An 11,083-nucleotide genomic window follows, 5' to 3' on the forward strand; every position below is an offset into this window, starting at 1 on the left:
GTAAATTTTCCAATTTAAGCAGTTGGAAAGAAGAAGCCTGAAAAAAAAATCAGGGCTTCAACGGGATTCAAACCCGTGACCTCCGCGTTACCGGTGTGTTGCTCTACCAACTGAGCTATGAAGCCACACATTGGGAGCGAGGTCAATTTATTGAGTTCATATCTCCTGTGAGGTGTGAAGTGATGTGAAGTATATATGAAATAATTCATTTTGAACTGCGGTTGTAGATGAAAGTGAAGAATGATCATCGCAGTAAATTTTCCAATTTAAGCAATTTTCGAATCCCGTTGAAGCCCTGATTTTTTTTCAGGCTTCTTCTTTCCAATTGCTTAAATTGGAAAATTTACTGCGATGATCATTCTTCACTTTCATCTACAACTGCAGTTCAAAATGAATTATTTCATATATACTTCTCATCATTAACATTATGCTTTAAAGTAAAACTTTTGTCATTATTGTTATAATAGGTAAGTGTTCAGAATGGCCAGGTCCAAATTGTTAACCTTGGGGAACATACAGGGTGCTTTGTTAACCTGGTTGTCGGTAAAAAGAAAGTTCTCCTGTCTAAAATATAATACATGTGAATTTATGCTGCTCCCGGCAACATTGTTTTTTCAAGTTTCCTAGATTTTACTTTATGAGCTTATCTGAATCTTTTTTTTTATAATTTACGCCCAATGCACCTATCATGATGATGATGATGATTTTACAATTTTATGATGATATGTATCATTTTCTTTGCAGGTGGCCCTAAAAGAAGGTAAGACTGCACTCAAGTGATGATGTTCTTTGCTCTATGACCTTCAACACTTTCACTCCTTCAGAGGCCAAAAATAAAAAATTCAAAAAAAAAATCGAAATTTCTTTTTGTAAAGTCCTGAGAAGTATTAAAATACTTTACTGCTAAAGAGGTTTCATTTGAATGGTAACACCAAAAGTTAGAAATGACAAAGAAAATCATCCCAGCATAGGTCAGTCTATTTCCTTGAATAGGCACTGGGTGCTTATATAAAATGTCGGTTAAAAGAGGTGACACTTATTGGAAGGAGGGTGCTTAATCAAGGGGTTGCTTATTAACCCTTTAAGCCCTGATATCCACTTACAAATTCTCCAAAATAACAACCATACATCTCCCTTAAGAATAAGTTGAGAGAATTTGATAATAGATCAAAGCATTTTCCATTTAGTGATCAGTTTTTTAACTCTCGTAACCATTTCTCTTGGCAACATATGGGTATTTTTAGGAGAAAATTGATATTGATCACTATTGGGACTTAAAGGGTTAAGGTTTCCTCCTGACGTTAATCAATCGTACCATAGTCCTGTTATGCCGTTTACACACATATAAATGTTGAAGTTGAAGCTTGAAAAGTTATCAATTACCAGTAAGTGGCAATAATAACAGGTTTTCCTTGTATCTTTACTATCTAAGAAAGTGATGGGAAACCGGTGGGGGCACTTATTAGAGAGGGGCGCTTTTGGGTGATTATTGGGGGAAGGGTGCATATATATTAGAGTGTGGGCAATTATTCAAGGAAATAATTTTATGGTATGTCAGTTCTACATCTGTTTAAGTTTTGCGGCTCCAGTATTCATAGTGATTTTTATGTGGCCCACTTCAATATTGGTATTTATTCATTGTCTGTCATTAGACCATGGATACTAGCACAAATGATGGATAAGGAGTATTGTCAAGCTAAAAAGGTATGTCAGGATGGCCTTAAACAATATTTCTACTTTATCAAAGAATCAGCTGGTAGAGAAAGTTTTTGCATAACAAGAATCACTGATTTTTTAGTGAATTCAAGAAGAGAAAAAGGAGAGGCATCTCTTTCCATCTCCTTGGGGCACTCCTTGCCCACCTTGGGTTTACTGTTTTACATTTTTTTTCTTTTCTGCGTCAACCCAATAAGTGGACCCATGTCTTTATTTGAGATAGTTTTTGCTGAGAAGTCTTATAAAATAAATTACAATTTCAGAGGAGGGGGAGGGATGGGGTGACCCCTTAGTACTCCTCCAAATCCACCCATACTATAGTGTCAAATCAGTCAAATAGCAATAATAATAATGAAGACAATGGTTCATTCAATATTTAGAATTCAGTTCATTGATTACAGGAATTTTCACTTCAGCTTCCTAAAAATCCTGCTGCTGCACAGGCAAATACATCCCTTATTTTGGAAGAGAAAAATATATTGGTTTATTTATCATCTTCCTAATTTTCTTATTCTACAGCCAAACAACAGGTTTAATGTTCCTGTTGGGACAAAATTTTACAGAATAAAAGCCATACCATATGAATGGGAGAGGTAAACACTAAGAACAAGGTCTCACTCTTCCACGAATTTAAGTTTGTTAGAACTCGATCAAGCTGCTAGCATTACTGTTCTTTTCTAGATGTGTGATTATGAAAGAGCATCTTTCTCAGGTTTCTGCCAATGTTATTGGTACAAAATGTGGTGTGCCTTTAAAATGTATTGTTAGTTAGGCTTTAAAATTATTATACGTCTGCATATATTTTATAACCATTTGCTATCTTTTCTAGTGTATAAGTACTTTGAAAAATCAATGGACTCAATTTCATCACAGAAAATAATTTACGTTAACAGTAATAGTCAAATTGTATTTAACCCTTACAGCTATTCTATTGGAAGAAAACTATAATCTAGGGAATATGGTGAATAGCACTTTGTGGCTAGGTGATGCTACTACCGGGTTTGTCCTTCCTACAAAAATATAATACTCAGTTCATCCCATAATAAAGGCACTGAAACATTTTGCTGCAAGGTGCATAAAATTCGTTTGTCATTTTTAACAGCTCAGAATCTCAGTAATCTTCTCAATTCTGCCATTAATACATTTTTGCAACATTCTATTAATATTTTGAGTGCAAAGCCTGAATTTTTTTTGGGTGAAACATGTTAGGGTTGGTCCTTTTCTACTACTGTTTTGCTTCTTTACAATTTCATAAAGAGAGAACGCATCTTGAAGGGTGAGATTAAGGGAAAAAATTAGCTTTTTGTAGATACCTTTAATCATGTCTACTAAAACTAGTTTAATGAATTTATGCCAAAGTGAAGATAAGTGTTATGTTTTCTTTCTTTGAGTGAAGCTAAAAAGTGGGATTGATGATTGTTTATACCTCTGTAAAAATAGAGAATTGGAATTAAATGAAAATTTTGAAGACCTCTTGAGGTCTGGTGGTGTATGACCAAGTAAATGTTTACCTGGTTATTTTGATGTTTAATTATTTTTCTTATTGAGTATTGTGGGAATTTCAAATAGCTTATGGCATTGAAGCTGGTTTCTTCTTCTTTATAATATTTTAGTATATACACACTCAGTGATCTTGGTAATTCAAGCAATCTGATTGGTTAGCTATCTCGGACTATGACGTTATATTCACCGCGCTAGGCGGTGAATATAAAGCCGAACAAAATCGCTGTTGTGAACTGGGTGTTTTGCCAAAGTTTCAAAGTAAAACCTTTTTGAAAATACACGAATATCCAAGTGCTGATGACTTTGAAGGCAAGAAAGGACTTCATGGTGTTTAAACAGCGTGATTTATTGTGAAGTGGTTTACTTTAGCTGACTTTTTGTACGCTCGAAGCTATGTTTACCACTTCAGAGGAAAACGAGGTCGCTTTGTCACTGTTTTGTGATTTCGGGATTTTCTCGCAAGACCAATTTTGCCTATAAATAGAAGTTAATTTATGGAGAAGAGAGGAAGGCAAATATTTTCGAAAATTGTACGTGCCAGCAAGTTAACAAGGCAAAGAACTTTGGAGATAAACAACGCTCACCTTGATCGCAGCCGCTGTTGACAGCATTTGCAAGAAGCGACGAAGAAAACTTTCTCATTCACGGTGAGTTGACAGAAACAAATAAAGCTCTAGATACTTTTCTTCTCAGAATTAGGTAGTAATTTAAATTTTCGGCGTTTTCTTTTAAACCGTTGATGCTAAAGCTTACAAAACTCGATACAAAAGGATTAAAACTATCATTTGCCATGTTTGAAGATACTGTAAAGATCTAACTTTTGCGCATCCACTGTTTACGGCTTCGTGTTCACGCATGAATTTTCACCCGTCAATCAAACTAATCGTTTTTTAATGGTTTCCTTTCTGATTCTGTTTAGATCACTTCGTGTGAATATACTAAAATATACTCAGTTAATATTGTTGAATAATCCCCTCGACTTCGTCTCGGGGATTATTCAACAATATTAACTTCGCCTTCGGCGAATAATTGTTAAATAAATAATAATAATAATAATAATATTATGATTATTATTACATGTTTACTTCCAACTATAAGGCTAGCTCAATCGATTTTGAGATGCAAATTTCCCTCCATGGATAAGCCCCTCCAAAAATAAGCCCCTCAAAAAGGGCCCTCAAAAAAGTGGGCTTCATGATTGTTTACACCTCTGTAAAAATAGAGAATTGGAATTAAATAAAAATTTTGAAGACTTCTTGAGGTCTGGTGGTGTATGACCAAGTGAATGTTTACCTGGTTATTCTGATATTTTAATATCAGAATAACCAGAATTAAAATTCTTAATGATTTTTCTCAGTCAGTTTTGTTGAACTTTCAAATAGCTTATGGCATTGAAGCTGGTTTCTTCTTCTTTATAATATTGTAAATAATAATAATAATATTATTATCATTACATGTCAAAGCAATAAAAATTTCAGTTGATTTGTGGAAAACAGCCATAAAAATAATGAATTCTGATAATTCACTTTGCGATTCTCGGGAAACTATGGGGATACCGTAAAATTCTGAAAATAAGCCCCTCCATGTATAAGCCCCTCCAAATATAAGCCCCCTAATCCGGTAACGCAAAAAGCACTCTGTTAAATCGCCCCTCCAAATATAAGCCCCCTGGGGGCTTGTACTTAGAAAATTGCCCTCAAATGCAGAGTAAAACAAAGCAAAAACGGCAAATTTGCTTCCAACTATAAGGCTAGCCCAATTGATTTTGAGACGCAAATTTCCCTCCAAAGATAAGCCCCTCAAAAAGGGCCTTTGAAAAATATAAGCCCCGGGGCTTATTTTGAAATTTTACTGTAATTAATTCTGTTGTGAGATGAATCACAAAAAGCCTGTTTAATTTGCCATTGAGGGTGAAGCTGGCTTATTGACACTCTTGATACTTTTTTTGAGGTGAGCTGCCTGTGTATTTAACATCATTTCTCATATTCAGACCAAGTAATATAAGAAGTTTTTCCCTACCTTTTAAAAATTTTACTTGAATATGATCAAAACGCACTTTCTTTGATTCTTTCTATGTTTTGTACAAAAATAAACCTGATTATTTTGTATGACAGAATCAACAATGACAACATTTTTGTGGTTATTTATTGTATTTTATTTCTGCTAACTAGTATTTTGTAACACTATAATAATAATTCACGTACAAGAGTTTCTTTTGGGATTTCTCTCATCCACACAATATTTCATCTTTTTGAAGAGTACAAAGTTCTCTCACAAGAACTAGTATTAAAAGGAACATAATTATCGTACCAACAGTATCATATTTTACATGAAAAGTCCCTAAGTCATTGTGTGTTTCCTTTTTGCTAAATTTTATCAAAAAAGTTCTAAGTTCTACCTACAATAGACACGTATGTTAATATGATAGACTACAAGCTAAGGTCTCTTAGTTAAAGGAAATTTCATGTTTTCTTGTGCTATCTGTGCTGTTCTAAATATTGGGAAAGAAGAAGAGCTGGCACACAGAATGTTTCCCTCTTGTTTTCAATCTCCATGATACGATCACCATTACGGTTTAAACCTGTGCATTAAAAATGAAAAAAAGGGAATCAAAAATAAGTAGGTTGATAAAATAAGGCCATGCAGTGCCACACATAGTGAACTACTTAGGGTCCAACAACTAAGACTTGATGTTGGTATCTGGCAACAAAGACGGGTAAATTTGACAAGAGAAAAGTAAAATTTAACAAGGAATCTAAGTTAGATGGTAATTATTATTATTATAATAATGCACAAACAGGTTTGAATTTTCTTTCTTTGGCAATAGCACGATGTTGAAGAAAACCAACTTCTCACACAATGAATGCCATTTGTCTGCCACACGACAATGTAAAAGCACTTATAGCAAGCATTCTTCTGTATCACACAAGGCTGCAAGCACACTGTTTGTAGGAATTCCATGTTTCACTATTCAGGCTGGCTTCCCACCAAATGAGTTTCATGTAAGCTGGTGGGTAGATTAGAAACGAGAGACTCTTCTTCGGGTTGGTGAGTTTTGTCTCATGACTTTGCCACTCCCAAGAAAACTCTACTAGAGAGCCAGCTGTAACAGCCTTGTATCACTCTCACTGGGATTATGATCAGGTTCTAAAATGCTATAACTTACTGCTGGATTTTAAATCAAGGAACTGGCAAACACCATGAACCAACAGTCTGTCAAAACTGCAACACAGTGAAAGAAAAATAATTAGCATTACTTTCAACAAAAATACAGACCAAAATGAGCATAGCACCAGTATTTAGCTGTGAACACACCTGGATGGTATGTTTGTTATCATGACGGAACCGGGGTCATCAGAAAAGTAGGAAACCACTTCCTCTTCATGGTGCTTCAGCCCACCCTGTATAAAAGGTTTTAAAAAAACAAGCAAAATGTAAAAAAAAAAAACGAAAAGAGAACTGAATGAGTGATACATCTATATACTTAACACACCCATCTACATACTTAGCCCACTCTGTATTAAAGGTAAAAAAAGAAAAATGTAGAAAACGAAAAGAGAAATGAATGGGTGATACATCTATATTCTTAACACACCCATCTTTTTACTCAGCCCACCCTGTATTAAAGGTAAAAGAAGCATGTAAAAAACGAGGAGAGAAATGAATGGGTCATACATCTACATACTTAACACATTTTTAATAAAGCCTAAAACAAAAACAAGAAGAATCACCGACATACCAGAGTTTACGATAAGATGTCCTTGAAAAATGATGATAAAATTTGGTTCTAAATTTGTCCAAGATTACTGTTCATTTATGGTATGTGGAGATAAATTTAATGTGAAAAGGAGTTTTTAACCTGATTAAAAAACACTGGACAGCCATGAGTCTTGAGTCTTCAATATGACTGATATGGAAATGTGTTGGTCAAGACATACTTATTGCTATCAATAGAAACGAATATCTACTAACTTAATAGTAAAACATACCATTGAAAATCGCTTGTTTAGAAGTGTTCCCCTGATCCGTCCTTCAATTTTGTTGAAAGACCTTTCTGCAGTTACCACAGCATCTACAGATGCAGTGAATTGAAATAAGAGAAGACATTTTATTTACATAGTGCTAAGAGTATATTCATATTCTAAAGCCGTTATAAGAAACTGACAAACACAAACATGACAAACAGTACCCCAAGAGAAAATACTTAAAATAAAATACTTCAATCACTGTACAAAAGCAAAGTTCACTGGGCAAATGCCAAACAAAATACGAGAGTTTTTAGAGCCTACTTTAAACCCTGAACACTATGGATACTCCTGACAGCTGAAGGAAGAGTGTTCCATGGTGAAAGGCCAACATAAGCGAAGGCCCTCTCCCCAAGAGACATGTATTTTATGAAGTGATACTCTATGTTACAAGTGGTCAGAGTGCTGCAGGGCTGTCCCTAAGGGCTGAGGGACAAGGATTTCCCCTGGCTGCGAAAAGCACGACCTGCAGCTACTTTGAGGAGAAACAAAAGGGAAGCTGAACACGAAGAACTTCCTAGCTGTTCAGTTTCCTGCCAAACAATTGCATTGATCTAGGAACTTTAGTGTGCAAAGAAAGTCGTGTCCGATAGCCCGGGGCTAGTGGATTTTGCTATTTGGGCTATAAGTGATTAGTTTTTGTTCTTAAGTTGCCCGACAGGCAAGTGCTGTTTTGGGGGAAATTCAAATTACAGAAGGATTGTAATCAATCCCGTTAATCCAAAAAGGGTTTTGGGGCTAGTTGATGAAATGACTTGTGGGCTAGTACATGCTAGCTACAGCTTGCTCGAATGGCAGGCTGTAAAACTGATTTTCTTCTCACCCTGAACTTGAACCTTATTGACAGCCCAAGAGCTAGATTTTTAGTTTTAGACTGGGCCTGTCTGACATGCTATGTTTGAATAACAAACAAGTTCAGTTCAGTTCAGTTTAACAACGAAGCAGTGGCTAACTTTTTGGGCTACAAACTGTATTGAACTTAAACTAATCTAACTTAATCTACATGTAAAGAGAAACAACTTTTTTAAAGCCTGTAACAGCTTCATTTAATTACACCCCCTGCAAAATTGTATAAACTCCACAGTTGTGGAAAAGACAAAATATACTTAACAACATTTTGACCAACCTCTTTCTGTCAAGACAAGTTCTTCCTCAGTACTTTCTCGGTTGATTTCCTTCTCTTGAGGAGATGATGTTCTTCTTGTAATGACAAGATCTTGTTCTTCCTCAGACAGGCTCACAAATTCATTCCAGATCTTGACATACAAGGAATTATAGAAGGAAGTTAGACCTGGAACATTCATAAACAACCCAGGGGTACTAAACTCGCGTTCGGGGATAGGGTTGCCACTGTGGGGTAAGAATCACGACCTTGCTTTTGCTTAGGACAAAAAAGAAAAGTGCATTCTGCTAAATTAGAACCCTTTGTGGGACAAGATACAAAATAGATGGACCCTTGTTTCGTTAAAAAGTAATATTTTCTTTGGAACATGTGGTATTTTTCATTGTAATAACAGTTTTCCCTAGTTGGGGATGGGCCAAAAAGCATGCATGCCATGTCCAGTGTCCTGTAGGCCATAAGAAAGTTCTCCTTTCTCCCAGAAAAAATGCATCAAACAGCATACCTTCATTTTTTCTGCATTTGTTAAAAGTGAGGCAAACACACTGGTGTTGTTGTTAACCAAGTCACTGATGTCAAGTTCATCAATTTCCTCATGATCGACAAGACTCAGAAGGAAACAGGCTAAAAACAGACATTGCATATTCTAAGCTGGTACATTGATCACAGCCTGTTCACTGCTTTTGGCAATCCTGAAAAAGACTTTAATATTTTGTGGTTCTCTTAATCCTTCAATCGGCAACAAAAAGTAGTCACTGTGCCTCAAAGGGCTTTTTTGGCATGTTGCCAATTTCAAAAGGGAAAATGAAGCTTTCCTTACCCACCCTCTCTAAGCAATGTTGTGCTGCTGTATGAGCTACCTGCCAGAAACACCCGAACTTTGAACTGGGATTGTTTTGTTCTCCAAAGTACCCAATTTTGTGGGTAGTATCTTAACAATTTCTTTGACAGCATTCACACTTGGAAAGGTACCCGAGTATGGTACTCATAGGGTACTAATGTTAATGTGAACACATGTTTTTTTTCAACTACCCATGCTGCAATAAGGTAACCGTGCCAGTGCCTGAGTTCAAGGTTGAGACCATGTACCCAGGCACAACAGTGGGCATCAGGTCCCTGTGTGCACACCAGTGTTGTTAGTTATAATGCAAACCACTGCTTCGTACTCCCTTCAAAGCTCAAGTTTCCAAGTTGCGTCTGACAGCGTGAAAGGGAGTAACTATGTGGACAGTTTCATATCAGGTACCCAAGATGTGAACAAAACACCACTGTGTGCCACAGTCTCAGACAAAAATAGTTGAGACACTTTAACGAAACGCTGTTTTTTTTCCTTCTCCTGCTCCCCTTGTCCCTCTCAAAGTTGTTTATCGCGGTTTGGTCACCAAATCTTGTACACCAACATTGAGGGGACAAGGAGACCCCAAAGTGTCCCAACCATTTTGACTGTGACTGCAGTTCCAAGGCACTAGTTCACAGGATCCCAACCAAGTGGGCAACCCCTTTGTTTTATACTCAGTGTTTACTACCACAGCAAAAGATATTACAGAATGAAATTCAACAAGGGAAGATAATTTTATTTCTTCAACTATTATCTTCGAATAAAAATAAGCCACAGATAATCTATTTTTCATGTGCATCTCCAAAACAATAAAAATACTAACTGTTTTCATGTCGCCTCATCTGTCTGCTTCCAGTTTTAACCTTTCTTGCTGGGAATTTCGTGTTAAAATGATGTATTTTACTTTTCTGTGAACGCTGACGGATAGTGCGCCTTTGAGCTGCTTCTTGTTGGGGCTGCGGTGCGTCTGGAGGCTCAACAAAATCCTCTTCCCAGCCCCTGAGGGGGAACAAAATGGCCTTGAGTAAGAGCAACGACGACTGCAAAAACAAGCTATAGGCTTAATGAGGAAAAAAACAACTTGGCCCTTGTAACGCAATATAAACAGCTAGCATGAGAAGCATTATGAGTTTTCCAAAGAGCCCAACTTGATGTTCCTGTCAGAGTTTGAGCTCTCGACGACTTCCTGCTCAGCAGACCGGCTTTTGGTCTCTCCCAAATTTACCGGGCGCCGGTCAAAGCTCACTGGCTGGACGAGGGAATCTTCGTTGGTAAATTGGTTTTAACACCAATGTTTTATCGTGCTCTGCCCAATCATAATATCATCAATCGAGATCGTGGGATATATCATATGGTTTTACCACTCGAACGCGAATTACATAACCAGCTAGCTAATCGAAATAAGAAAAGGGGGGAATCTTACTCTGAGTCCCATTTATAAACAAGCTAAGGACACCACACTTGGCTAGCTGGTTTAATTCGCAAATCAAGCAGCATTGTCATCAGCTTATTTATAGCTGTTGATAGAAAATCAAAGATGAAATAGGGAACTTAAACTTACAGATTTTACCGGTTTTTACAGTAAATAAATTATTTAACCGCGCAAAAAACCAAAACAAAACATTCTACGATACTTACAGTTCTGTCCCGTACGATTCTTCGCTTTCCCGATTTCGGCGATGTCGTAAATGTTCTTGAACGTTGAAGACACCCATTTCACGACAAACGATTACTGGTTACTAAGGGTTGTACAAATGTAACCTTGCAGAAAACAAGGAGCCAAAATCAAAGATGGCGGACTTCAGTTTACGACTTGTGATGCAATCGAATGCAAAAATAGCAGAAATCTGATTGGTTGTGTGTTGTGTCTTCCTCGTCGCG

General features: G+C 36.7%; 2 protein-coding genes across 3 annotated transcripts in view; one reads left to right on the forward strand and one right to left on the reverse strand.

The window, feature by feature from the left end:
- LOC140953554 (uncharacterized) overlaps window positions 1–3,186 on the forward strand; it is a 22,861-nt gene extending 19,675 nt beyond the window's left edge. For both annotated transcript variants that reach the window (XM_073402961.1, XM_073402962.1), the window contains exons 23-25: window positions 745–760; window positions 1,653–1,704; window positions 2,236–3,186. In XM_073402961.1, coding sequence (XP_073259062.1) covers window positions 745–760; window positions 1,653–1,704; window positions 2,236–2,313 — 146 coding nt within the window. In that variant the 3' untranslated portion in view covers window positions 2,314–3,186. The remainder of the gene's footprint in view (window positions 1–744; window positions 761–1,652; window positions 1,705–2,235) is intronic.
- Window positions 3,187–5,365: 2,179 nt separating this feature from the next.
- On the reverse strand, window positions 5,366–11,083 carry LOC140921962 (R3H domain-containing protein 4-like). Its single transcript, XM_073371975.1, has 8 exons — window positions 10,841–11,083; window positions 10,026–10,201; window positions 8,870–8,988; window positions 8,371–8,500; window positions 7,209–7,291; window positions 6,535–6,620; window positions 6,386–6,441; window positions 5,366–5,800 (listed from the first exon to the last, which is right to left on the reverse strand). Exons 1-8 carry the CDS (start codon window positions 10,915–10,917, stop codon window positions 5,697–5,699), a joined length of 831 nt encoding a protein of 276 aa, XP_073228076.1. The 5' UTR covers window positions 10,918–11,083; the 3' UTR covers window positions 5,366–5,696.

The sequence above is a fragment of the Porites lutea genome, chromosome 12 (genome assembly GCF_958299795.1).
Source record: "Porites lutea chromosome 12, jaPorLute2.1, whole genome shotgun sequence".
NCBI classification, from domain to species: domain Eukaryota; kingdom Metazoa; phylum Cnidaria; class Anthozoa; order Scleractinia; family Poritidae; genus Porites; species Porites lutea.

Bases quoted from the DNA above. Each gene is read 5' to 3' on its own strand.
- LOC140921962 (XM_073371975.1), bottom strand. From the start codon at position 10,917: ATGGGTGTCTTCAACGTTCAAGAACATTTACGACATCGCCGAAATCGG. The intron at 8,989-10,025 runs GTTAGTATTTTT...GTCTGTTTTTAG, and splicing joins GATGAGGCGACATGAAAACA to CCTGTTTCCTTCTGAGTCTT. The intron at 6,621-7,208 runs GTATGTTTTACT...CCTTTTATACAG, and splicing joins TAAACAAGCGATTTTCAATG to GGTGGGCTGAAGCACCATGA.